At 46.9% G+C, this 27,432-nt stretch overlaps 1 protein-coding gene across 1 annotated transcript in view; it reads right to left on the bottom strand.

Moving 5' to 3' along the window:
- The window catches only part of gcn1 (GCN1 activator of EIF2AK4), a 31,007-nt gene that overhangs the window by 670 nt on the left and 2,905 nt on the right, over positions 1-27,432 (bottom strand). The window contains exons 2-57 of the mRNA XM_003225994.3: positions 25,998-26,100; positions 25,478-25,541; positions 25,129-25,260; positions 24,769-24,877; positions 24,556-24,654; positions 24,249-24,383; positions 23,428-23,496; positions 23,099-23,207; positions 22,920-22,994; positions 22,351-22,479; positions 22,017-22,067; positions 21,607-21,705; positions 21,302-21,475; positions 21,000-21,152; positions 20,344-20,436; positions 19,785-19,860; positions 19,210-19,369; positions 18,346-18,535; positions 18,111-18,235; positions 17,274-17,452; positions 16,949-17,042; positions 15,446-15,559; positions 14,545-14,743; positions 13,332-13,487; positions 12,863-13,044; positions 12,281-12,361; positions 11,910-12,053; positions 11,496-11,623; positions 11,166-11,355; positions 10,891-10,961; positions 10,534-10,699; positions 10,169-10,363; positions 9,795-10,041; positions 9,404-9,525; positions 9,114-9,228; positions 8,794-8,973; positions 8,411-8,631; positions 8,080-8,148; positions 7,863-8,001; positions 7,570-7,766; positions 7,172-7,314; positions 6,964-7,081; positions 6,452-6,667; positions 6,033-6,197; positions 5,692-5,853; positions 5,371-5,463; positions 4,414-4,557; positions 3,815-4,084; positions 3,561-3,674; positions 3,195-3,425; positions 2,770-2,963; positions 2,449-2,563; positions 2,176-2,272; positions 1,158-1,306; positions 819-926; positions 26-244 (exon numbers count right to left, since the gene is read on the bottom strand). Of these exons, the coding sequence (XP_003226042.2) occupies positions 26-244; positions 819-926; positions 1,158-1,306; positions 2,176-2,272; positions 2,449-2,563; positions 2,770-2,963; positions 3,195-3,425; positions 3,561-3,674; positions 3,815-4,084; positions 4,414-4,557; positions 5,371-5,463; positions 5,692-5,853; positions 6,033-6,197; positions 6,452-6,667; positions 6,964-7,081; positions 7,172-7,314; positions 7,570-7,766; positions 7,863-8,001; positions 8,080-8,148; positions 8,411-8,631; positions 8,794-8,973; positions 9,114-9,228; positions 9,404-9,525; positions 9,795-10,041; positions 10,169-10,363; positions 10,534-10,699; positions 10,891-10,961; positions 11,166-11,355; positions 11,496-11,623; positions 11,910-12,053; positions 12,281-12,361; positions 12,863-13,044; positions 13,332-13,487; positions 14,545-14,743; positions 15,446-15,559; positions 16,949-17,042; positions 17,274-17,452; positions 18,111-18,235; positions 18,346-18,535; positions 19,210-19,369; positions 19,785-19,860; positions 20,344-20,436; positions 21,000-21,152; positions 21,302-21,475; positions 21,607-21,705; positions 22,017-22,067; positions 22,351-22,479; positions 22,920-22,994; positions 23,099-23,207; positions 23,428-23,496; positions 24,249-24,383; positions 24,556-24,654; positions 24,769-24,877; positions 25,129-25,260; positions 25,478-25,541; positions 25,998-26,100 (7,872 nt within the window). The remainder of the gene's footprint in view (positions 1-25; positions 245-818; positions 927-1,157; positions 1,307-2,175; positions 2,273-2,448; positions 2,564-2,769; positions 2,964-3,194; positions 3,426-3,560; positions 3,675-3,814; positions 4,085-4,413; positions 4,558-5,370; positions 5,464-5,691; positions 5,854-6,032; positions 6,198-6,451; positions 6,668-6,963; positions 7,082-7,171; positions 7,315-7,569; positions 7,767-7,862; positions 8,002-8,079; positions 8,149-8,410; positions 8,632-8,793; positions 8,974-9,113; positions 9,229-9,403; positions 9,526-9,794; positions 10,042-10,168; positions 10,364-10,533; positions 10,700-10,890; positions 10,962-11,165; positions 11,356-11,495; positions 11,624-11,909; positions 12,054-12,280; positions 12,362-12,862; positions 13,045-13,331; positions 13,488-14,544; positions 14,744-15,445; positions 15,560-16,948; positions 17,043-17,273; positions 17,453-18,110; positions 18,236-18,345; positions 18,536-19,209; positions 19,370-19,784; positions 19,861-20,343; positions 20,437-20,999; positions 21,153-21,301; positions 21,476-21,606; positions 21,706-22,016; positions 22,068-22,350; positions 22,480-22,919; positions 22,995-23,098; positions 23,208-23,427; positions 23,497-24,248; positions 24,384-24,555; positions 24,655-24,768; positions 24,878-25,128; positions 25,261-25,477; positions 25,542-25,997; positions 26,101-27,432) is intronic.

Raw genomic sequence — 27,432 nt, 5'->3', positions numbered from 1 at the left:
GGAAAGCGGGGGAAGGGGTCCCTACCTGCAGGAGCTCGTCTCCCTCTCGCATCTTCAGGAGGTTGACAATGGCCTGGTCACTGTAGGCCCGGACGCTGGTGTTCTTGTCCTTCGTGTTGTCCAAGAGGGCCTTGAGGATGGGCTTTGCCGCCTGGGCCTCCAAGGGCGGGAGCGGGCTTTTGTTGGCCCACCAAATCATCTTTTCCGCAACTAGTTTGATGTCGCTGGAAGGGTTCTGGAGACACTGCAGGGAACCAAGAGACAAGCATCAGTCCTGACAGTCTCGACATCTATATATATAAAAGAGTGATGGCATCACGGCGACCCACAAAACAACAAAACTACAGGCCCCCCAACCTCGAAATTTGACAACACAACCCATCATCCACGCCTCTAGGTTGATACAACAAAAAGAAAAGAAAAATAAAGTCCTAATTAGAGAGAGAGGAATAATTGCTTTTATCCAATTGCTGCCAGTTAGAAGGCTAAGCTCCTCCAACTTGGTCTCCTAGCAACCCAATAAAAAATAATAAAAAACACTAAAAAATAATTAAAAACACTAAAAAAATTAATACAATAAAATACCATAATAACAGAAAATAACTAAAAATAATACAAGAAAATAATAAAATATAATAAAAATATAACTTACAATAAAATTAATAAAAAAATACAAATAACGTCAAATAAAAATTACACAACAATTTTTAACCAATACCACCACCACTTTGCCACAGCAACGCGTGGCCGGGCACAGCTAGTGTGAATATAGTTTGCAAAACAACTATTGTTATTAGAAAGATTATTTGGAGACTCACCTTAATGAAAAGAGTGGAGAGTTTGGGAGGCAAGTTCCCCTCGTTTGACTCTATGTGATACTTCATAAGAAAACCCATCCCTCTGAGGCCACTAATGGCAATTGGGATCTGGAACACAGAAATCAATAGCAACGTTACCACTGGAGTATTTCCAAGTGGCTGCAGCAAACCTTGGGAAAATGATCAGAGCTAAGTGGAAGATCTCTCAGACGGGGGCCGACCGAGTCTTTTGTGGATTTTAAGCACGACTTAGCGTTGTTCACAAGGCATCAATTCTCTTCCCAAGATCATCAGGAGAAGCCCTAAAGAAATCTTCCAGAATTAGATGTTCCTACTTACCCGGTCAGCAAGGGTATTGCTAAAAATCATCTCGTGGACGCTGTTGCTGAATTTGGGGGCACAGACTCGGCTCGGAGCCACGTTGACCGCCACCGAAAGCGCCATGCTGCGTCCGTGCCTCACCATCCAGTCGACGCCAGAGACATCCGCTGTGGAAGGAGAAGAAGGGAGTCACCGAGTGTGGCACCGAGGTGAGAGCAGGATCCCCTCCTGCTTGCATTGAGCCTCCCCTCCTTCCTGATACGTCTCCTCTTATTGTTGACGTGGGCCTTGCCCCTCCAGGACAGGGTTTCTCAGACTTCCTAGCTGGCCTTTCCCACCATGATTTCAAGATCCAACAGACTTCAACAACATCGTGGACATCACAGATAGCAAGACGGCATCTTACCTCTACTCAATTGCACCATGGGGTTCAGAGGAAGTAAGGACATTGAACTGCCTTCCAAATCCAGTGTCCCTAGCATGGAGACCCCCCTTTTCTACAAGTGATGGTGGACTCCATTGCCCCAGGAAAGCCTCATGGCACTTTTGCCAGGCTTAGACCTGGAAGCCCTGCCAAGTTTCCGAGGGATCTGATTTTATTATCGGTGGTTTCAGTGGCAGCTGGCGCAACAGTTGGTACATTAGGAGTAGCAACTTTCTGGAAAAGCAAACATCTGCCACCTATTACTGGTTGGCTTGATAACACTATTTATTTTGTATTCTTGGAACACGCCAGGAAAGGAGGGAAATCATCATCTGGGCTTGTTATTTTGACAAACCTTGGGATTCTTTGGTACTGTTTGTAACTTACAAAAAAAAAAAAGGACCGCATGCCAAAAACGTTCATTATTGGCTGTTGGCAATTTCCCCTTTGAAATGAAAATAAAAACCCACGTTACACTAGACTGCTCCAATGGAAATCCATCCCTGGCATGCTGTCGCTGTGGATACGGCGACCATCTGAAACAGCATCGTGTTCACTTCCTCCAACAGAAGGGAGGAAGGATGTTGTTTTCCTCCTGCTGCCAAAACGTACCTAGCAGATGATTCTGGAGAACGTTGCCGAGTTCGTCGTCGGTCAGAACCGCACACAGCTCCGCCAGGCAGCCGGCCGAGGCCATGCGGGTGGCATCCTGTGCATCGGGAAGGGAGAGGGGGGAGCATGAGACGGAGACGGACAAAGCCCAAGAAGAAAGAGGCTCCCACCTGATGCCACCTGAGACCTGCTGCTTGCAAACCCCAGGATTTTAGCCCTGAGCTCTGCACCATTCCAGTGAAGTGCAGGCCACCTTTTCTGGCCAAGCCGTACCTCATCGTGTCCCAGCATGCCGAGGAGCACGGTGGTGATGTTCTTCCGGACGGCGGCATCCACTTTGGCGCCGGCCCCTTGGGTCACAAAGCGTAATGCCTGCAGCATGGTGTCCCTGAGAAACCACAAGGAATAGTCAGGAAGATTTCCAAAAGACTTCTCGTGATGACTGAACTAGTGAATCCAAAAGATTGAATGTGCACACCAACCATCTTTGCTAAATACTGTACAACTGCGTGTGTGTTTTGCAGCAGAAATAGGACACGGCCTCTTCCCGCACCCCACCAACCATGAGGCTCCCCTCCCCAAGACCCCACTTGCCTGATGCCAGAGTCCTCGCTGGTTCGAATGCCGTTCAGCAATTCCGTGAAGAGCGGGTCCACCTTGGCGTGGATGCTGATCAGCTTCCCCAGGGCATCGGCCGCCTTCAGGCGTACCACGCGGTTGGGGTCCTGCAGGGCCTTCGTGAAGGTGGTTTGCAGCTGAGGCAAGAACGGCTTCAAGGCAATGCCCACCTGCAAATGGGGGGGGGGGGGGGGGGAGAGAGAAGCACACCGCATCTTTGGCATTTGACCTGTTAATGAAACCTGGATTATGCCACTGATTTCACCAATTGCTTCCTAGTGGGTGTTTGGTTGTTCTTCTACACAGAACTTGCAGGTACAATTGATTTCATAAAAGCTCGGAAAAAATCCATTAATAAAACGATGCCATGCTTTGCATCCGGAGAGGCGTTGCTCGCTCACCTTGGCCAGCAAAAGGCTCAACGTTTCCAGCAGGGCCACCTTGACGTTCCAGCTGAAGCGGTCGCCCAAGATGCGGATGAGGGGCCCTGTGATGCTCACGACAGAAGGCTTCAGGGCGTCAGCCGAGGTCAGCTTGATCACTAGGCCCAGCGCCTTGGCGGCCTCCTCCTTCTGCTCCGAGCTGCCTGTCAGGACTCCTTCCCGCAGCACAGGAAGGATGGAGGTCACGCCCTGCGGGACAGGAGAAGCGGGACTTGCCACCAGGTTCTTCTTGGTCCCACCAATGGGAAAGAGGAAGCAGCAAGGAGGAATAAGGCCACCCTTGACCTCAATGCTCCAAGGGCCCAGTTTTCTCTCAGCTCTTACCTTCTTAGGAATGCAGAATCCAGGGAGGTGCCCTCCACCGACGTCATTCCCCACCATGCGAATATCCCGGTGGAGATCCTCAATAAGAGCCAGTTGGTTGGCAGTATCCAATTTCTGCAAAGGCAGCCCGAAATCCAGAATATGAAGGCCCAGGAAACAAGTTGGCCTTAAAGAGTTGCAAGCCCTAATCTGCTAACCGGGGGGCCCACACCAAGCAAGTCCAGCTGCCTTGTTCTTTCCGAAACAAGTCCTACCTTAGTGATGGCATTCAGCGCATCCCAACTTTCGTTCAAGACCACGGTGTTGGAGTCATTGAAGAGCCGGATCAAGCCTGAAACCAGGTTGCGCAGGTGGGCCGTGTAGTCGGCTCTGGTCTTGGAGCAGTAGATGTTGAGGATGACGGCCGCCGCCTGACGCATCCCCACCTCGGGGCTCCGGGTGGCATCCAGGAGATCCTCAATGATGATCCTCTGCCCAGCCTCATCTTCCACAGAGAGGATGACAGTCTGACAGTTGGACATCTCCTAGAAAAGTCCAGAGGCATTTCCCAGTGTAAGCGTTGCAAGCCCAACATGCTGGGGAGTCATTCGTTTCGGACCTTCCACTCTGGCCTAAACCTTTCCTCTCCCAACTGTTCCAAGTCCTCTTAAGGGTGAGATTTATCCTTAACACTCAACAGACATGTATGAAGCAACTGGCAACAGTTTAAAGGTCACAGTAATGATCTAAAGCGTCCAACAACTACACATGGCCCACTAGACATGGCACAAAACATTTGCGAGATGCAAAGATGGCCACATTGCCCTTCTTCTCCTATGGTCCTTGCTCCATTCCTGTGTCCAAACCACCTCACCTGCTGTTCCTCGGCTGTCCCAAGCTTCTCCTTCAGCGCCGACATCATGGCGGGTAAAATGACAGCCAGGTGCCGGGTGAGAGCATCGCCAGCCACCGAAGAGAGGAAAGCCAGGACCCGCGTGTTGACGGGAGGGGAGATCAGCTAAAGGAAACGAGAGAGAAAGAAACAAAGGGGCCTGCATTCTTTGGAAAGACACTAGGACCACCGCCTAGGCACATCAGACTTTGGGATACAGCTTTCTAATGAATACATACATACAGGAGGGGAAATGAGTTCTCAGGTGGATGCTTTAGGTCACCAAATAGGAGGCTAATTCCTCACCAAGCACAAAGAAAAAAGTGCCCTTATGGGGATACAAAAGGTCAAACCAAGATTAACTGCATCGGGAAGCCTTCTTGTTCTCTTCTGAGGTCAAAACAATTGGCAAAAGTCTGTGTGGGTGTTTTCCAGCAGCAAAATACTTCTAGCCAGGTTTGGGTGGCTCCAAATATAAATAGGAAAAGCTCCGCAGAGCACCCTCTTCTGGAGAGCACGCCCGCAAACAGCCAGCCTCCCGAAAAAGAAGGGGTTGCATTCTGTTTGCTGATCATGTGAAATTTTATTTTTGTACGACTCTACCAATGCAGTATGTTATTGCTTTCCTGACCTTTCCTGTTTTGTTGAGTGTGGGCATCCAGCTGGGGAGGGAGTCACATTCAAATCCCTGCTCAGCCATGATGCTCATTGGCTGATGACAGGCCAGCTGCCGTTTCCAAAATGAACCTCATAAGAGGATCATCGTGAGGACAAAACGGAAGGGGTCGGACACTGGGACGGGAAAAACAACCGGTGCCTCTGCAAGGACATCTTGGAATCCACTGAAACATGTCACTTGCTAAAAAGAGGCTGCATGCCTGCCACCAAGGAGAAAAAGCGACGTTTGAAAGATGGAGAAAAGGCGTTTCCGCATTGTACCTTTGGCACCAGGTAAGGCAGCACCACCCGGCTCTTCACAGCCATCACCTGCTTCAGGCCATCCAGAGCAAACTCAGATGTCTCATCGCACTCCTGGGGGGGAGAGAAGGGACAGGCACAAACAACAGCCATGTTTCCTTGAAATCTTAGTAGCCAACGGTAGAGAGCCAGCATCCAACAGGCCGTTCACAAAGAGATGGGAACTGTAGTCCACCAACATCTGGAGGACCATAGGATCTCCAGCTCTGATCTAAGCCCCGTGAGAGATGCACAAAGGCAACGGTCTTCCCATGTTCCCTGCACTCAACATTTGGCACTTACCAGCTGCTTCAGTAAGTAAGGCAGGATGTCTTCCAGAGCTTGGTACCCGATTGTGGAGTGAAGCTGCTCAAAGGTCTTGGCCGCTGCTTCCCGGACTTCTTCCAGAGGATCGCAGAGGGCTTTGCGCATGGTGGGAACCAGGGACTCGGAGAAGCACAAGACCTGAAAGGATGAGGCGGAGATCACAGCAAGATGTCCCTCTCTGGTGGAGCTTGAAGGAAACCAGGCTCTCGAGCAGGGGTTCTCAACCTGTGGGTCCCTCCCCAGATGTTTTGGCCTTCAAGGATTCATGACACACCCCATCAGCCTTCCAGTTCCTGCAGCTGTGGGGAGAAACTTACCGCATCCCGGCTGGTGGACTTCATGATCTCGCTCAGGCCAATGCAAACGCCTTGCCTCTTGTCGCTCTTTTCGGACCTCAGCCCTTCCTCCAAAATGGGGATGATTTCTGGAAGAATCTTCTCACCCAACTTTCGGACAAGGTCGCCCAGCGTGCGTGCGGCAATCTGCCGACAAAAACTGGAGGTGAGTCAATCTGAAACTGTTTGAGGTGCTCTGGAAAGCCATGTTTGAACGTCAACTTCGGGATGCAAGGCACAATAAGGCCAGCACAAGACATATACTTTTCACCAAAGGTAATGAACAAGAAGAAAGAGTTCTTATGCGAACAGACCATGGAGATCATGATACATGTAGATGAATACATATTGTACGATACCAGATGTAGCAAGAACGAAGATAGTTAGCTAAAAATCTTAACTGTTCTCTTGTCCGCGCAGGTGCTGGCTAAGAATCCCAAGAGCAGGCCAAAGAGGGTGGGCAAAATCTCGCGCAGCGTGCGAGGCGTATTGGAGACGACAATCTTCCAGACGTGCAAGGAGGCCTGCCGCACCGCCAGCTGGTTATCCGAGCGGCCCATGTACAAGCCGGCCAGCACCCGGTTCCTCCGCTCCACTCCAAGCGCACTGATGATCGCCTGCGGAGAACATTCGGAAGAGAACTTCAGCAGGAAAGGCTTGTCATTTTCCCCCAAAGCCTTCCCTGGAGATCTAACGCCAGCGATGCTCTTCTTGTTCAGTTCTTCCCCGACAGGGCAAACAATAGGAAGCAACTGCACTTTCCACAGGACACCGGAGTTTTTAAAAAATACAGGCAGTCCCCAAGTTACCAACATCCAACTTGCAAACAACTCATTGAATTAATTTCCAGTTTATATCACTATCCAGGCCCCTCCCAGCACTCAAGCTGGAGCCAGAACACCAGAAGGCTCACTTTGTTGGACTTGGCTGTCCCAAAGTTGTCATCCTCAGAGGCCGTTTCTGTTGTCATTTTCCCAGTGACTCCAGAGATATGGAAGAGGAGGTCTCCGAGCAGTTGAACGGAGCTATACCTGGAGAAAAGAGGAGGACGGTTGGCCATTGTGTAGGCCTTCTTCTTCTCATTTACACAGAAGCCATGTACACAGGGTGACATAGCTCACCTAATTCTCCAAAGGTCATCAAAGAGGCCTTGTTCCAGCTGAGGCAGGAGGAGGGCAATGGCGGTCTCCGCATACATACTGATGATCCGCTGTCCAGCACGCAGGGCTGTGTCTCGCACAAACTCGTTCTCATCTGCTAGTGCCTAAGAGAATTAACAATAATAAGAATAATTACGATTAATTATGATGATGACTTATTTATTTATAAGTCATCTATCCTTACGGCTCAACGCAGTTAAAATACATCCATAAAATCACAAATCATCATTGCAAAATGGCGTTACTCAAGCAGAACAGAGGCCAAGGGAATGATGGACTAGAAGTCCATGTTTTGAACCCCTCTGCTCCCTTTCATCCCCCCTGGAAATGCTCCCACATCTGCCCCCCAAATGACGCACCTTAAGGATGCAAGGTATGATAGGGCCAACGTAAGGTGTAAACTTCTCGCCAAAGGTAATAGGCAAGTAGTTGAACATCATAATATAGCCATCCCGAACGTGAGGGGCGATATCCACTTTGCTTGCAGTGGCCACGATTTCCGGCATAAGCTTCTCCAGTTTTTCCACCCCTAAGCCAGCCATGACTTCAGCCAGACCTGGAAAAAAGCCAAGGCAACCCTGTCACGTGGAGTCCTCCTCTCGCCAACTCTACAGAACAGCAAGCCCACTGGTGTTTAGAATGGCGTCCTTGCCTTGCGCGGCTCCTGACCGATCCACCGAACTCTGCTCGTACGTCAGGGTTTCCATCAGCCAAGGCAGCAAGTCCTCGAAGCAAGACTCGCCCATCCCTTTCACCATGGCTCCCAGGGCCTTGGCCGAGACGGTGCGCACCTGGGAGTCAGAGGATCAAAGGGTCAGAGGGATCCCAACAGGAACAACCAGGGCAGAAACTGAAGGAAGGCGGCTTACCTCAGGCACGGGGTCCAGCAGGGAGGTTTTCAACCCAGGGGTCACGCTGGGCAGGTAAGGAGCCAGATCCTGGAACAAACAGGGATGGAAGAAAGTGACACAAAATACAATGTGGAGTTTGTACAACTGGACTTTGAGGATGTTCCAGCACGGCGGGCACACTTGCACTGCTTGCAAAGAGCAGTTACATTTCCAACATTGCTGGACCTGGAACTGTCATCTTATGAGGGACGGGGGCTCCTTAATAGCCCTCCATCTGGACTACAACTCCCATCAACTCCAGCCACAGATTCCATGGTAAGAAAATCAACCATTCAGAGCTCTGGCTTACCTTCTGATCCGTCAGAGAATACATGTTCCCAATGATCTGGGCAGCCATTTTCCGGGTGTCCGTGGAACGATCCTGGAACGCCCTCTGGACAATGGGCATGATGAGGGCCAGGGAAGGCGCATCTATGAAGTGGACAAACTTGGTGTCCAGCAAGGTCTGGAGGCACTTCTGGGTCTTTCGAGAAGGGTCTGTCAAGGCGTCCAGCAGAACCGGTGCAATGGCTGGAAGGAGAAAGGGACAGACTCATGATGAGACCTGGCTGAGCTTAGATCTCCCACATCCTGGTCGAACACTCTAACCCTACTTGACATTGTTGGGATTGATCCATTCCTGAGCCAAAGGACAACACTACTCTATGCCACACACCCAACAGAGAGTCTTACCCAAGATCTCAGGGTTCCTGATAACCGATCCAATCTGCCGAAGCGCCTGCTGCCCGGCCTTCTGGACCTTCACATGGGAGTCGGTGAGCACCTCTGTGAGCTTTGGCACGATGTTTGGCAAGCAGGAGGAGAGCTGCTTGGGAGCGCAGTAGGCCATGGCCCCCAGCAGTTCCACCGACCCTGGCCAACGAGCGAAGGAGCAGAACATCAGCAGGAGACGCAGCAAGGCAAGAGGGAGTTGGTTCCTCACATATATCTGCTCAGAGCAGACCGGGGAAGTTACGGTTGGCCTGCCAAAGTTACCCAGCCCTGCTTCTTACCAGCTTTAGTTCTCCAAGACTCTTCCTCCAGGGCCGCCAACAAGGACGGCAGCACCAACTTCACTCCATGGGCACTCAGGTTGCTCATCACGGCTTTGGCACAGTCGTCTGCGGCCTCAAGGAAAGCAAAAGAAACAACATTCTCAATATGTTAAGACCAATTCTGAGACTCTGGGAGGCAGCTAGTGTACTTGTTTGTGTAAACAATAAACCCAAGATGATCTGGAAGACTGACTGGTTTCTCTGTGCAAACACTTCTGTCATCTTGTGAACACCTGAGAGCCTCTTACCTCTCGGACGTACTGATTCCCGTCTCCGAAACAGAGCAGTAAGTGGGGTAAGACGTGGACCACGTAGGGCTCAAACAACTTCCCCAGCATGGTGCAGAGCATCTCAAAGGCAAACAATGCCCCTAAAATGTGAATAAGAAAATTTTCATCATAGCAGAATTAGGTTTGGTGAAAAGGCTAGCCAGTAACATATTTTGGGCAGAGGGCGCATAGGTGACTGAGACTGCAGGTGTGTCTATATTGTCAAATTAATGCATTTTGACGCCACCTGAACTGTCATTGCTTAATGTTATGGCATCATGGGAGCTGTAGTTTTACAAGCGCTTTCGCCTACAAAGGACAAAGTAGCCTTGTTTGGTGGTCAGAATGAAGTGGGCAGCCATCCATTTACCTTCTCGCCGCCGGAAGTTCCTCTTGTCTTGGATGGCGTCCGTCAGCTTAGCCATCATTTCCTGCTGCTTGAGGGAGAGGATGCCCAACCCTTTTACCAGGCCGGCCAGTCCATAGGCAGCTCCCTTCCGCTCAGCGTATTTGTCCGACTCCAGAAGCAGCTGCAGCAGCTTCTGGATCATTCCTCCCGCGTCGTCCTTGATGGCCGGGACCAGAGGAGGAAGGCAGCTAGCCACCGACTCCTGGACCTACAGGAAAACACCACAAGACGTTGGCCACTGACTAAGACTTTCCTACAAGCCTGATACGCAAAGTGCACTTTCACATCCATGGCCTTATAGAATGGACTTTACGAAGCAGGATCAAGAAGGTTACCTGCTGGGACGGAGTAGAAAGTGCCGCTATCAGTTTGGCCACAATCGGTTTCACTTTGGGATCGTTCTTGTCCAAATGTTTGGCCAGAGAGCCCATCAGGATGACCACGCTCTGCCGGACGGCATCGTAGCTGGCATCGTTGGGGGCATTCTTGAGGAACTCCTCAAACACAGGCAGGAGGGAATTGACACTGTCCTGAAAATCAGAACGCACACCATGTTGCGGGCCAGGATCAACAGAACGCCACATTCCCCAAGAGAGAAGCATATACAGAAATTACGCCGAAGATGGGAAAGATTTGCTGAGCTCCACCAACTCTCTTGACTAGGAAGACATCCACATTCTTCCCTTGGGTTTGAGCCTACCTTGCCATGGGTATTCAGGGCGGAGAGGGCCGCATCCAGCATACACTTCCGGACCTCAGGGTGACGATCGTTCAGGGCGTCCGGCACAAAAAACTGGAATAGAGGCTTCACCTGGGAACCGTCCAAGTGCTGAGAGAGCTTGTTCAGGGCCAAGGCAATGCCACACCTGTAAGAATACAGTGCTGTTCACCCATTACATCTTATACTTTCCCCCTGGGATGATAAAAGTGTTTCAAACCAGAGTAAGTAAGGCCCGCACAATTAAACCAGAAATAACACTTTCAAACCAGGAACTGGTTTTCAAATTTTGTTACATAGTGTTACTATCATTATTATCATGATCCTTATTATTACTACCTGGCTTCCCATTGGTCAGGCGGAGAGTCTGAGATGACACGTCCCAAAGCATCCAAAACAGGTGGAGGCCTCTGAGGAAGTGAAGGAAACATGACATATTTATATTAAATCACCATGAAAGGAGGAAACCACTCACACCTCTGAAATATTTTTTCCTGGACCGTGCTTTCCCCTCTGGGTTGGGAGCTTCGAAAGACAACTTTTACACAACTTTTTGGGGAATCCCTAGACTCTCCAGGTACCTCCGAGATGCTCCAGCACTGCCCATAGCTTACATAGAGTTTCTCCTGATAAATCTCCATAAGTTTGGTCATCACGTCCCTGGTTTGGCTTTGATACAGCTCAACGCTCTTGGAAAGCGCCTCCGCACCGGCCTGACGCACCGCCTCCTCATAGTGGATGACGTCTTTGATGAGGATGGAGCAGAGATCGGGCTGCAGCTCCAAGCCCATCGACTCCCACAACCTGCACAGGGAAGGAAGCCGGGTGGTCATCCTCCAGAGAAAGAACCCGGCCTCTTGGGAGGAGCGGGAGTGTCAACTTCTGAATTGGACAAGATCAGATCCCTTTGAAGGCACAGGGAATGCCAGAAATGGTTGACTCGCCTCTCTGCCAATCGTCGAATCTCTTCGTCTCTGTCAAACTTCACCACCCAGAGACGGCGCAGGAGGGTCAGCCCATTCTTCTCGTCGCTGTCTGGGGTGGGCAACACCATCTGCAGTTCCATCAAGCCCTGAAGACCAAAAAGAGACCAAATCAGGAAAGGCAACAACAGGAATCGTCGGATCAGAGGGACTTCCTTGTTGTAAAATAATGGGCTATTCGCAGAACTTGGAACCAAGAGGTACGCTCCCCATAATTGCTCCCGAAATGGATTACAAAGTTCTCCAAAGAGACCTATTTAAAAAATCCCTACATCTCTCTAATCCTGGCTGTTTCCAAAACTAAAATGAGATGGATGTAAAGATCCATGCCCAGGTCCCATCCTGTGTCCAACTGAGAAAGGAGGACCGACTGACCTGGAGCGCTGCATCCCGGACATTCATGCAGGGAGACTGAAGGGCCTGGAGCAGCACATCAATTTCCTCCTGCTCCGCGTAGGCGCACCCGTCTTCTCCGCTGCTGCTCGCACACAGGGCTGTGAGCGCATTAGAAGCCAACACCTGAGGAAGAAGAAGACTTTTATACAGATGGGGAAGGGGCAACAGCACCCACTTGGCCAACTCACCAATGATAAGGATAGTCAACGCAATGCCTTCCAAATATTTTGTAACCACAAAACCCTATGCCTATGGTTGGTATAGCTGGTGGTTAGAGATTATGGGAAGTGTAGCCTTACTGCTTACAGCCCTTGGACCTCCCTCTCGACAAGAACAACTGGCCGACCCACCTGCAAACGGGGAGTGCCCGATCCAATCACTTTTGCCAAAAGCCGAAGCATGTCTGTGCGAGGAAGTAACTCAGGACCATTCTGGCAAGGGAACAGAGGAAAAGAGGAGGAAGGGGAAAAAGTAAATCTATTATTATTATTAGTAGTAGTAGTAGTAGTAGTATTTTTATTATTAGCTACCTGCCTTTAATAACAGCTCAAGGTGGGGCACAATAAAGTCAAAACGTATCAACATAAAGCACATACAATAAAATACACATATCAAAACACACCGTTACAAAAAAAAACCATACACCAAACACAGGGAACCAAGATCAACAACCATTGGTTGTAATTGGCAATCATAATCATATCATTCATTTATATCCCACTTTTCCCATGGCAGCTTCGAGAATGTTAAAAACCAGAGCATGCAAAAAGCATTAAAATATAGGAAGGGTTATTTTTTTTAAAATCAAACAACTAACAAAATTAAAACTTTTTAAAAAATGGTGAAGGATATTTTTTAAAAACCACATCCACCGTCACACCAAGAGCAAACATCTTTTCCGTATGGGAAGCAGAAACTTCAAAAACACTGACCTCGTCCACGAGCAAGTTCTGGTTATTGTTGGAAGACCTCAGCTGAGCGTGAACAGTGATGGTCTGAAGGACCTTGACCATGAGTTCCTCCTTCTCTTCACTGTCATTGGGAATCTCAAGTAGCACCATTTTCAAGAGTGGGAAGACCAAGGAAAATCCTGGAGCTGGCAATGGATGGGGAGCTGAAAAAGGGGAGAAAAAAGGATAATAATATACCAAGGAGAGACGCAGCCTTCCAGACAGTATGGATATGCTTTGGCATGATGCATTCAGAGGCTAATCGACCCACCTCTGCAAAGAAGAAAAAATGCAATGTCTGGACTCCCCGATGGGGAGGGTTATGGGCCCCAACTTAGATTCAGAAACCTAACGGAATCCTTCATTATATGGAACACAAGCCATAAGAGAAGCCAATAACTGAACGGCCGAGAAGACAGCAACACTATGACAAATTGGAGCAAATCCTTACCTGTTTCTCCTCTGCTCATCCGTCCCGGCACTGTGTGCGCATGCAGCAAGTTCACCACTCTGTTCACGGCTGTAGGCAGATCCTCCTGGCACCAGGATTCGTCCAAATCGCATTTGGGTTTTATCATCCGCAAAGTCACATGGCATGTGACGGTACCTGGGAAGGGAAAAAGAAGCATCTTAGGAATACTTCATTTCCTGAAGTATAAAATGATCAATGAAAAATTGACCCACAGAAAAGCTCAAAGTCCACCTTCCAAAATATTTTGTAAATCTACAATGTGACGTCTACAATCTACATTGTGCAATCTACATGTGGCGTGACATGAGGATGGCAAAAAAAAAGGCCATAATAGCCAAGACGTTTGAACCCTGGTCTCCCAAGCCACAACATCACACTGGCCTTTTTTCTATAATACAGCTAAATGAGCTGTTGGAATTTAAAACTCATCTAAGGACCTATCTCTTCCGGCAGGCCTGCCCAGCCAGTTTTAATCGTGAAATTTAAACTTGAGTCCTGTTGTTTTTTAATATGTATTTTACAGAAATATGTTTTAATGTGTAACTTTTATAGTTACACATTTTAATATATGTCTTTATAGAATCTTTACAATGATGAAGGTAACGGCGCTCCATGCAGTCATGCCGGCCACGTGATCTTGGAGGTGTCTACGGACAATGCCGGCTCTTCGGCTTAGAAATGGAGATGAGCACCAACCCCCAGAGTCAGACATGACTGGACTTAACATCAGGGGAAACCTTTACCTTTGCCTTAGAGTCTCACTTATCCAACATAAAAGGGCCGGCAGAACGTTGGATAAGCGAATATGTTGGATAATAAGGAGGGATTAAGGAAAAGCCTATTAAATGTCAAATTATGTTATGATTTTACAAATTAAGCACCAAAACATCATGTTATACAACAAATTTGACAGAAAAAGTAGTTCAATACGCAGTAATGCTATGTAGTAATTACAGTATTTACAGATTTAGCACCAAAATATCACAATGTATTGAAAAAATTGACTACAAAAATGAATTGGATAATCCAGAACATTGGATAAGCAAGTGTTGGATAAGTGAGACTCTACTGTATGTTGTAACCCGCCTTGAGCCACGAGGTGAGGAAGGTAAGAAATATAATAATAATAATAATAATAATAATAATAATAATAATAGCCTTTTAAATTCAAATCCCACCCCAACATACTAACCAAAAGTCTTCAGGCGCGGAGGCATCACGCAGGAAGCCAAAGACAGGAAAGGGCCCTTAACCCTTGGAGCAGCCAGCGGGGATTTGAGCAGTGGCAGGAAGGACCCAATGAGAGCGGGGATGTACTGGGAGAGACCCGGGGGATTCCTTTCTACAACGGCCTCCAGAAGACCCAGCATTGACGCCAACTCATTGTCGAGCTGCAAGAAAACACCACAGGTGTTAACACTGAAATCTATATATATAAAAGGGTAATGAAATTTCGGCCTAGGACAAAACAACAAAACTACACATCCCAGAAACACTAAACTTGGCAGCACAACCCCTCATCCATGCCTCTACGTTCATACAACAAAAAGAAAAGAAAAATAAAGTCCTAATTACAGGGAAATGAATAATTGTTTTTATACAATTGCTGCCAGTTAGAAGGCTAAGCTCCGACCACTTGGTCTCCTAGCAACCCACTCAGCCCAGGGGACAGGCAGAGTTAGGCCTCACTTAGGCCTCTTCCACACTGCCTATAAGATACACATTATCTGATTTTAACTGGATTATATGGCAGTGTAGACTCAAGGCCCTTCCACACAGCTATATCACCCAATTATAATCTTATATTATCTGCTTTGAACTAGATCATCTTGACTCCACGCTGTCATATAATCCACTTCAGTGTGCATTTTATACAGCTGTGTAGAAAGGGCCTCATTACTACCACCAATTCCTCAATACTTTATTTCCCATACCACCATACTTTGCCACAGCAACGCGTGGCTGGGCACAGCTAGTACAATCTATAAAGAAACCACAAGGTTGTCAACAGAGACATGGAAAGGTCTTCACAAGACGCAAACTCCCCTTCTCTAAAGATCCAGCTCTTGCTTATCATGGCTCTGCCCACTTGCCTCCTTCAACTGCTTCCTGGTCTGAGACTCCTTCTCCAGCTGCGCATTCAGCATTTCCTTTTGTTTGCTGGTCAGCTGGATCTCTTCCTTGATGCCCTTCTTCTTCTTAATCTCCTGCAAGTGAGAGTCATTTGTTACATCCTCGAACTGAGGCAACCGGGGAAATTAATAGTAATAATAATAATAATAATAATAATAATAATAATAATAATAATAATAATAAAACTTTATTTATACCCTGCCACCATCTCCCTGCGGGGACTCGGGGCGGCTTACATGGGGCAACGGCCCAAACAACATAGGGACAAAATATAAACAATGTAGTACAAATCACAATATAAAAAAGATAAAACAGTAATATACTATATCAATTAAAACAACAATACAGGATAAAAAATTACATTTAAAACACAAAAATTGTACTTTTTATTTTTATTTTATACTTTTTATTTTTATTTTATACTTTTTATTTTTATTTTATACTTTTTATTTTTATTTTATACTTTTTATTTTTATTTTTACTTTTTTTTAAAAAATTCTTCTTTCTTGCTTTCCTATATCCTATATTGTTCCCCCACTTATTATGTATTCAAAATCTTTTTTCTCTTAATAAAAATTATTCATAAAAAAACACACACACACACACACACAAATGGTAAGATCGTGATAAATACAGGATAGATGATTAAAAACCCTCAACTCAAAATTCAACTGATGAAGGAGGAGCTGACCGGAAACTGGGTTTAGAGACCAGCAAACGTAAGGCAGAAGCGCCAGCAAAACTCCACAAAATCTGAGGTGCCCCATCCGCCATTACTCACGCCGTCTTCTTTTTTTATATTAAACTAGCTGTGCCCGGCCACGCGTTGCTGTGGCCAAGTGGTGGTGGTATTGGTTAAAAATTGTTGTGTAATTTTTATTTGATGTTATTTGCATTTTTTAATTAATTTTATTGTAAGTTATATTTTTATTTATTATATTTTATTATTTTCTTGTATTATTTTTAGTTATTTTCTGTTATTATAGTATTTTATTGTATCAATTTTTTAGTGTTTTTTTATTATGTTTTATTGGGTTGCTAGGAGACCAAGTTGGAGGAGCTTAGCCTTCTAACTGGCAGCAATTGGATAAAAGCAATTATTCCTCTCTCTCTAATTAGGACTTTATTTTTCTTTTCTTTTTGTTGTATCAACCTAGAGGCATGGATGATGGGTTGTGTTGTCAAATTTCGAGGTTGGGGGGCCTGTAGTTTTGTTGTTTTGTGGATCGCCGTGATGCCATCACTCTTTTATATATATAGATGTTGCATATCCCTTACTGATTTAATACTGAGTTGAGAGTTTAGTGGTACTTTTATTTCTGAACTTTGCTTTGTTTGATTTATATTTTTATGCACTCTTAGAGAGCAACCTCAAAGCAGAAAGGCAGGATATAAATCCGAGTCTGATCCTCCTTGATTCACTGCCTCACTGGCTCTCCATCATCCAAAACGCAAGGCCTCACCTCCTTCAGCTCCAGCTCAATGATCTGCTCCTTGAAAGAGTAGGCCTTGTTTTCCCTCTTCATGTTGGCCTTCTTCAGGCTATCCTGCTGGGCACTGAAAGATATTATGGGAGAGGCGTCAGCATCATCCCATCAGTCATTTCCAGGCAGTAGTTTCAACTACATCCTCCTAAAAATCGAACATGAAGCAGCCAACGGAACCCTCTACGGGGACAGACACAGTCCAGATGTATTGGATGGCGTGTCATCAGTGTTGATCTGCTCTTCTCATTTTAAGTGACGTTGGGGAGGGTTTCCTTGGGGATGGAAATGCGCAACCCCTCACCTGTGCAGGATGGATTTGTCATACAGCTCCCCTTCCGGCGTCTTCATGATGGCAAACTCCTCCTGGGTCACCAGGCACAGGGCTGGGTTTTCCAAAGAGACCGAGATGGTGCTGATCACCTGGGGGAGGACTCTGCCTGGCGAGAGGACCGAAAGCATGCCCACCGCATTCAAGGCCGACTGCAGGAGGAGCAAGAGAGACCAAAAGGGTGAGGAGAGACAGCCGCTTGGGACCACTTACGGAGAAAGGCAGAGATCAAAATATCTTAAATAATAAATAAATCTATATATATAAAAGAGTGATGGAATCCTGGCGACCGCCAAAACAACAAAACTAAACACCCCACAACCTCAAAAATTGACAACACAACCCATCATCCATGCCTCTAGGTTGATACAACAAAAAGAAAAGAAAAATAAAGTCCTAATTAGAGGGAGAGGAAGAATTGTTTTTATCCAATTGCTGCCAGTTAGAAGGCTACGCTCCGCCCACTTGGTCTCCTAGCAACTCACTCACCCAGGGGACAGGCAGAGTTAGGCCTCACTTAGGCCTCTTCCACACTGCTTATAAAATACAGATTATAAGATTTTAACTGGATTAGATGGCAGTGTAGACTCAAGGCCCTTCCACACAGCTATATAACCCATATAATCTTATATATTATCTGCTTTAACTGGATTATCTGGACTCTACACCTTTACCCTTTACCTTAACTACCACCAGTTCCTCAATACTTTATTTCCCATACCACCATACTTCGCCACAGCAACGCGTGGCCGGGCACAGCTAGTAAATAATAAAACCAAAGAACCACGGCCTTAAGGCATCTCTAGTCACCTCAGTCATGGGGCTCTGATTGGTAATTCGGCTAAAGATTTTGTCCAGGTGTTTGGTGATGAAGTCCACCGGTTCAAGCTTCATCTTGATCAGGAGGGCTGTCCAAAGGCCCGAGTGGACTGCAACTGAGAGAGAGAAGCAACAACAGTGACTTAGAGAAGGCCCTCTTTTTGCCATTCATACTCTACACCCCCCCCCCCCCCAAATCCCCATGGCAATCTTTCCCATGACTCACCTAAAGACGGGTGGTTGCTTACTAGCAACATTTCCAAAGCTAAGTTTTCCTTCTCCTCCCGATCCCCTTCCAGGCATGGCATGCATGCGATCACGCACAACGTTTCCTGAATGATCCGAGGAGGGATGTACATTTTGCCTTGTTCTGACAACTCTCCTGTCTCAGTGAGCAAGGTCTCAGGGGGAAGCACCTAGTGAACAGTCCAAAGGCACAATTAGTTGTCAGAAATGCCCTGGGCAGAATGTCATGCCGGTTAAAACAGTTTGGAGGCTATAAACACCATTCACTTCACTTCTGCTGCCTTCCCTTCCCTGGCTCAGTGCTTCGTGATTCCCTCTTCCCAAATAATGGGAGAATCCAATTAAAGGTCCAGATTTCCAGAATTCCACTTTCGTTAGACTCTGTAATTGCAAGCTAGCACTGTGCCCCTCTGCCTCGGAATTGCTTTCTAATTCTTGCTGCTGTCAATCCATCAGTCTTCTCGCCAACTGTCATCTACGTCTCATTGTATGATGGAGCAATTATCTCTGTTGGCGACAACACCAATCTTGCATTAAAGCAATTCGTGAAAGGTCAAATCAAAAAGCAATTGCGTGAAGCATAACATTTGGAAAAGAAGCTTGGTTACCCAATTAGCCTTGTCACCAATGAGAAGACGTTTGAATTGACTCAATGTCCCAAGCTGGGCCCAATGGCTGTGCTTACTGGGGATGGTGGGAGCCATCGTCCAAAAGGGCTTGGATAGGATCCCAGGTTGCACATGTTTGACGGTGTAAGCCATGTCCCATGGAGGGAACTGGCCTATGCTGCATCCTGACGCCAGAAAGGTTTAGCCTCGCTCCAGAGTGAAGAGAGAACACTCACCTTATGACAACTGAGGACCGCTGTCAGTTCTTCTAAAAGGCCATAGGCCAAGTTGAACCCTCTGGGCAAAGCCAGGAGCTTTCTAACAGTCTGCTGGGCCAGCCTTCGGACACACCAGGCCCGGCTGAGAAGAACGGCGGCCAGGGCTTTGTAGTATTGCCTGGAAAAGTGGGAAGAGGGAACAAGATTGGCTGGCGGGGAATAAATAAACGGGAATCTCAGCCTCTGGAACACAGCGTTAGTTATCCATCGGATACTCCAAAGGGAAAGAGCCAGCCTGGCCTTATTTAGAAGGAAACCACACAAGTGGAGTGTGGTTACAAAAAAGGGATTGACATATATATCCTTCAATGTAATTTCATAGATCAGTGAGACAGAGAACAGGGCCTGCGTTGAAGATCTCCCATTTCAGGCCGGCTCATGAGAGAGGAGGGGGTCTTTCAGATCTCCTCGCCTTAAAAGGGCCATGGATGTTGCCCTGAGTTTACTAGCAAACAAAGCACAATATTTCAGGAAAGCCCTGAAAATAAAGCTCCTTGCTGATAACAAAGTCAAACAGACCAAGAGATACATACTGGATTTTAGCACCAGGCAGTCGATGCTCATGGTCCAAAAGAAGACGCTCGGTCAACTGTAAAACCGTGCACATGGCTGCAGAAAGGAAAGGAAAACCAGATGGAAATGGCTCCTTTTGTGCATTGCAACTCTCTCTGTAAATTCTCTGCAGTTACACTGGGAGCTAGAAATATTTCCCATGCCAACTGCAGCCTTTCTCAAATTAAAGCCGCTGGGGAACTGCGAAGTGCCTTCGAGAGTTTGGCTCACGACACAGCATGAAAAGCAATGCACACCCAGACAGGAGAGGGAGGCTTTTCAAGGCTCGGAATTGAAAGCCTTGTCCGGGCAAACCACGCTCGCATTCGATCAATGCACAAAGCAAACTGTAGCATCATAAAAGCCAATTCACTCACAGAGCACATGGGGGCACTCCCTCCCCACTGAATGAGCCTCACTTGCCATTGGAAAAATGGGAAGACGCTTCCCCCAAAGATCTCTTTCCTTGTTGAAAAGCAGTCAAAGCACTGGCATGAAAACAGTGCAGACAAGGCAGGCCGAATGAGATGTGCAACTCACCTTCCTCTGACGCACACTGCAGGAACTTTTCGGAAGTGAACACTTGCTTTTTCTCATCCAGAATGAGCTGCCAGAAGTTGGTCAGCTTGTTTTCTGAGAAGAGAGATGGTACCATTATGGAATAAAAAGAAACCACAGCTTGCCACACAAGCCGCTTTTGGACTGCGCTTCTCAACAGCCAGGCACAGCCCTGCCACGAGGCAGAACGAGGCAGCAGCCGTTACAAACAGCAAAAGTTGGGTCCCATGAAAAGGCAGAATGCTGAAGAGATTCCAGAGATACCCTCTGCCTCTTAGAGTAATGTATTTATCCCTTGCATTCACACAGTGATGTTTATAACCCGATGTTCCACCAATGAACGCAAGGTGGTGCCCATGGCCCACCATTGGCTCCCTTTTTCCTCGCAGTGGGAGTTCAATAGGAGACAAAGCAACTGCCCAGTGTCAACTAGTGCTTTTGATGGATCTAGAAGTCTTGCTAAAGCTAAGTTGTGAAGCTGCCTTGAGGCCCCCTCCAGGGTTTAGAAAGGCAGGGTAAAAGTATTGTAAATAAATAAAAACATAAATAGGTTCAGTCCAAAGAGTCATTCCTGAAAATCCATCCATAATCTAAGAGAAAGTGCTCTATGGGTGCACAGACCCCGCCAGGGACCTTACCGATCTGTGAGTCAGCAACAGAGAGCCGGCAAATCAGCAAAGCTGCCGCAACACCTTCTGTTACCAGGGGGACCTGGGTGTTCTGCGCCACCGCCTTTTCAACCGTCTGGAGCATCACTGGAAGCAACTCAACGCCCTGCATCAGTACATTGCCTGCAGAAGTAGAGGAAGAGCAATGTCCCCAGAAGAGAGTCTTTCCCAAGTGCTTTATGGCAGAAAGTCCCAGGTAACATGAAGGGCTAACTTCTGGAGCGCACTCAGAGCCCAGTTGCTTCCTTCCAGTGGCTGAAGGAAAGCCTTACCTTTGAACGAAGCCAGCATGCACTGCAAATAGGCGTGCCTCACTGCCGAAGTGCAGGTCTTCAGGCCAAAGGCTTTCTTGAACCACTCAACCAGCTTCTTTGGCACTTCGGTGGTGAACCGATGACACCAGAGCGCAAGGACAGAGATGGCGTGCACCAGAGTGCCTTCGTGGACTGAGAAGAGGCAAAAAAGATGGAGGAGGCTGATCAATCTGTACCATCCGTTGCTAAAGCCACCCACAAACTTACGTTTTAACCCTGGAGAGGTGGGTAATAAATGTTGTTGTTGTTATTATTATTCTCACCTTCCTGCTGCAGAAAAGGGATGAAAAGCTCCACCATGGCCTCGCTTACAGTTTGGTTGGAGAGCCCAGAGACTGCATGATGGCTGCAACTGCCAATTCCTAAAGACAGAGAGAAACACTCGAGTTAGTTATAGTTCCCTTTACATTTAAAAAGAATGAGGAGATGCATCTGTCAGGCATGACTGCCCTACTAAAACATTCCTTCTTTCCCATGGAGTTCATGGCAATTTCTTAAACCAGGACCAGGGATCCAAGTATGGATACATGTTTTCTTCAAGACATTCTTTGCACGCCTCCACACTGACATTCTCATTCTCTCTCTCTCTCTGGACTCAGTAAAATCAAAACCGGGGTTTCAGAGTTCACCTGACAAGACATCAATGCTGAACTTTAAAGATGGCTCTCCTTACCTGAGAGAACGCTGATTTTCTGTGCCACAACCGTCAGTTTCCCTTCGGCACCTGGGGACAAGAAATATGAACTTATCACAGAGATGAAAAGCATCGCCAAAGAGTTAAAAGCAACAGAAGAAGAGCCATGAAAACAGCAGCGTCCTACAAAAGCCCAGTGAATCCAACCAGACTTGGATCTCCCACAAAACATCTTGAGGGGAAGCAGGTGGAACCCTCCAAGGTTGTCCCCGCCATAGAGGTCAGGTGCGTCGCAAAAGAGGGTCCCCAAAGAGCAAAGTCACTGCAAGGGATGCCACGGCCAAGCCCTTGCCCCAAAGGGCCACCTACTTACCACCCAAAATGGCAAAGAGATGTTTCCCAAGGGACTCCACCGTGGAAGGATCGCTGCACTGCCGAGCCAAATTCTTTAATGCTACTATGGCTTCGTCCATCAGCTGAAGACTATTGGATTTCAATTGGCCTAAAAATCAGGCACAAAGAGATTTCATTACTGCAAGAGAGCAATGAATTTCTCTCCCGATAACTATTTGGACCCATTGGCGACAATTATTTCTTTGAGTTGCACTGTTTTGCAAGCTACAGTAGAGTCTCACTTATCCAACATAAACGGGCCGGCAGAACATTGGAGAAGCAAATATGTTGGATAATAAGGAGAGATTAAGAAAAAGCCTATTAAACATCAAAATAGGTTATGATTTTACAAATTTAGCACCAAAATATCCCAATGCATTGAAAACATTGACTACAAAAATGCGTTGGATAATCCAGAACGTTGGATAAGTGAGTGTTGGATAAGTGAGACTCTACTGTATATGGTGGAAGAACCACATCCGTGTCACAGTCCACAATACGTCTAGGGCCACATGGAACCCTCTCTTGTCAATAAACAAGGGAACTTACTGGCCAGTCCTTTTGCTATGTCCAGAGCATACTGGCTGAGGTCAAGGGTTACAGAGGCCAACAAACAGGAAATTGCTAGAGAGGAGGGAGAGAGAAAGAACAAGAGGTGAGTCCGACTGCGCGTTCACTAGAAGCAGCAAATCCAATTCCCAGCCAGGCCAACGCCAGGAGCCACTCACTTTCAATGGCATTCTCAGGGCTCCGCAAGAGGGACTTCTGCAAAGCCGGCAAGACGAGGTCCTTGAATTCAGAGTGAGACACATACCGGAGCAGAGGAGCACAGTTGTCCTGCAAGGAAGGGCCACCGCTTCACACAAAGCAAGAGCACAAAGCATCCCTTCCACCAAGTGGGTGGCTCATAGGCGTCATGAAAAAAAAAACTCTACAAGTTTGCAAATCCCCTCTCCCACCCCCCCAAAAAGTGACTTGTGGGGCTGTTGTTCCCAGAATCCTTCACCAGCAGCACATTTTTTTTCAGCTTAGTGGAAAGGTTAGGCATTTTGCTCACCAGGAGGTGTTTCTGCGGTTTGGTCTTGCTCATCAGGATGGTCTTCATGTAGAAATCCAGGAGAGAGCTCTGAACAGGCAGAGACATAGTGATTACCCTCAAGGGACATTGCACAAGAGAAACAGATAACAAAGCTTGGTTGCTTCACCAGTGTTAGGTAGCAAAAGAGCAACACATGGGCAAGCTCCCATCTAGCCTAGTCAACACAGCCAGTTGGTTGGTAAGGGGTGACGAGAAGTCTAGATCAACAAGACATGGATAGCTGCAAGTTGAACATCCCTGCTACTGTCTGTTTAGAGCCCACTGAAATCCACAACTGCATGAACCCCATCCACTTCTGCTGCATCATCATCATCTATTTATGCATTTATTTATTTATCTATTTATTATCCGCCTCTCCTTGCTTAAACTCCCCACTCCAGCCTTCCTGGTAGTTAATTCAACCACCAGATTTATTTTGTGGAAAAGACACATACCATTGAATGTTTGCCATGTTGCTATTTCTTTAAACCACCCTGAGTGGTGAAAGATGGAGGGTTATAAATAAATTATTATTATTATTATTATTATTATTATTATTATTATTATTATTATTATGACACATGGTAGTAAATGCAACAACATGACAGCCGCAATATATCATGAGATTTGATTTTGGATAAGAGAAGGCCGCTCACAAATCTGCACCTACCCAAGAGCCTCCCAAATTTGGAAGTCAGCTCAGTATGTTTAAGTCCCACATATTGAAACTAATTTCCAGGTACAATTTAAGCCTCATATCCTGCTAAGTAGCCAATTCTTTTTCCACCTTCCGTACTCACCTTGTACCTGTTAATGGCATCAACGTCTTTCTGTTTGGTACAGAAAAGCACCAGCAGGCCCAGCATAGCCGCATACCCTTGGTTGGCTTCAAGGCCAAGGATGACAGAGAGGTACTGATCCACCAGACCAGGATTCTGAGCGGAAGAAAGCAACAGGTCAGGAAAGCAAAAGCAACAGCACTGAAATCAGCCAATCCCACTCCCCAAAGGGATCTCCTCCAAATGGGGTAGCCTCCATGAAAGCCTCCATAGCCCAACACACCTGGAGGCACCTGTGGAGGAAACCCTATAATGTACGATACAGTACCTCTTTCCAGAGTCTATTCAGCTTCTTCACAGCTCCATCCACCATCGGCTTGCGGGAAGCACCCAGAACTTCCACCAGAAGCAAGCACTGAACTTCCACCTATTTAAAAAATGGAGAAACCCCCCAAAGGGCTTGAATAAATGGTCACTGATCCCCAGTAGTGACCTACCAAGGGGAAGATTACAGTGAAATGAGACACAACAAGATCCGTACCAGTTTTTCCCATGTTTCTCCTTGCCTCTTGTCACGTGCGGGGAAGACAATGCGAACAAGCAAACAGGTCCATGAGAGAGCCAGCAAAGCTGCAGAACCGCTGCTCTTGCTGTCACAGAAAGGGCAAGAAGGGAATGAGCACCACTCGTGACTGCAGCATTAATGCTCACTGCTATTGGTCATTTACTTATTAGTCTGGCTATGCTAAGCAAAGCGTTACATCCCTGGCCTACACTACGACATTGTGCTTCTCTGTTTGACCAAACCAAGCCAAGGGAGAGCAAAGAGCTTTCTTCCAAAGCTTGTAGTCAAAGCCTAAGATGGGGATGAGGAAACCACAGCACTGAACACAGCCCTCACCTGGGCCCAGAAGACTTGCTGCTGATTCCTGAAGATTGTAGGGAGTGCAAAAGGTTCTTTGCCGTGGCTTCTGGCTGGCATTCGGCGAGCTGCTGCAGTGCGACTTGAAGGGCTCGGTGGGACGCTGCATCTCTAAAGAGAACATGGAAGAAATTGCAGAAACTTTCAGGAGCACTGGCTAACATCCACTTACTAACCAGCATGTCTTTGTAAGATAGCAAACAAACCAGCATGGTCATTTCAACCAAGGCAAGGACACATTTTTATAGTAAAAAGCTATTTCACATATTTCCACTGACTATTGAAGGAACAACTTAGCACCAAAGTAGCCTCAAAAGAGGCTCGTTACCTGTATCGATGCAAAGTGAGGCAGAACAGTTTACAGAGACCTTTAACTGCGCCTTCTGGCAGGTCTGAAACAGAGTGAGCCAAGGATTAGTAGTGAACCAAGACCAAAGTACATATGCTGTTAACTGACTAGTTTAACCCCATGTGCATCTCACGACTGGGCCTGCGAATGCAGGAGGGGGATTAATCCTCTGAACCTGCACCAATGCACATAGTCACTTCCCCAAGAGGTTATTTTGGTTGGTACATTTTTTTAAAAAATAACTTTATTCTTATGTAATAAAAGTACAAGTCAAGCATTACACTATGCCGTGAATAGCAACTGGCAACACCATGCGTTTACAACACTAAAAATAAAAAAACAAACAAAGCAAAGCAAAAAAATCAAAGGAGAAATGGATGCTGTTGGGCACACGAAGGAAGCTTCCCTCAGCACCACAGACAGGGCTCGCTTTGGTCCAGCGGCCTCCCGTTGCTGACCTTACTCCCTACCCAGGGTTTTGGCTGCTAAACGTGAATACCTTTTCCAGTGATGCATCTTCCGAGTTCATGGAGGATCTCTCTCCGCTCTTTCACACTAGATGTGGTCACTTTCACAGCAAAGCGCTTCAGTGTTTCAGAAACCTAAGCAAGCCAAGGCAGTTGGGGTGGAGAGAGAAATTCTCAATCAGTCCCCCTCCAAGTGGAAGAAATAACCAATAGCACAACGGTTCTATACTTGCACATTTCTCCTCCTGAACCTGTGGCAAGTTTGCTTTCCTCCCAGCCCAGATCCTGCATCTGCTTGTCATGAACTGATGGGAACTTTGAGTTTCTTCCGCATGTGTCCCAGGCTATTCCTCACCCACTGACAGAACAAGGTGGTAAAGGAAGACTCATACTGCTGTTATGCCTGGAAAGAGCATCCCAGAGAGCAACACAATGTACAATACGGCTGGGAAAGAACCAAAAGGCAGAGCAGTGAAGGCTAGACGCAAGACTGTGCAGCAGTATACAAACAACACGCACAAACAACGCACACAAAAGACAACGGGATGGCCCTACAGCACAAATTCAAGCACAGAGATGTTGAAGGCAGCAGACTGATTCAAAAGAAGTTCAACGCCAGCCACAACAAGCATTTCAAATGGATTCCCCACAAATTTCATCAGCCATCCCTAGACTGCAGAATGACCTGCCAGGTGAGCTCTGAGACATCAAAATGTAAGAACCAATCTCTATTTTAAATGAATTTTAAACTGACATTCCATTAGCATTGTGTTTTCATTTTTGTACCATGCATCTTCATATATGCATGTGGTGGTATTGTGTTTTAACTGTGTTGTACCCCGCCATGAGACAAAACATATAATAAAATTATCATTGAGTGCCCCCCTTAATGTTTTTCACTGCCTTTCATCATGACTATTTTTCCTGCACACACAAAGGCAGAAGCTAAGGATTCCCTTCACCTCCAGTCAGCTACAAACAATTGTTTTTCTGAGCTACATTAAGCCGAGAGTGACTTGCTTGGCCTCCTGCGCATGAAACAAGGGATTTCAACTCACACGACACACGCTAAGCACACTTCAATCGCCTCCGCTACAATTTGCTGCCTCCAACCCTTCCACCTTTGTAGTATTCCCTGACAAAAGAGAGCACGCAAAGCATTCCTACTTCAGGGACGGGTTAAGTGATGCTACAGATTGTAACTCTCCGAGATGACCTGGATCCACCACTTCAGCCAACTACACAGGATTTGTATTGTGTCCATTAGCTTCTATATTTACTATTTCTTGAGATATTTAAGGGCAAGGAGCCCCAGTACTCCAGTTGAAATGCTAACAAAGGTAAAGCACACGTAATTGAAACAAAACCTTCACACATTCAGTCGTCCCCCTCCCCCCCCCCCCCCCCCAGTATGTCTGTAGCTTCTTTGTTTCTGTTTCTCTTAGACTGTAAACCTGCGGGAAAGAA

This window comes from Anolis carolinensis, chromosome X (genome assembly GCF_035594765.1).
Source record: "Anolis carolinensis isolate JA03-04 chromosome X, rAnoCar3.1.pri, whole genome shotgun sequence".
Lineage (NCBI taxonomy): Eukaryota > Metazoa > Chordata > Lepidosauria > Squamata > Dactyloidae > Anolis > Anolis carolinensis.
The sequence above is the reverse complement of the archived record's forward strand: the minus strand, read 5'-3'. Positions and strand labels throughout refer to the sequence as shown.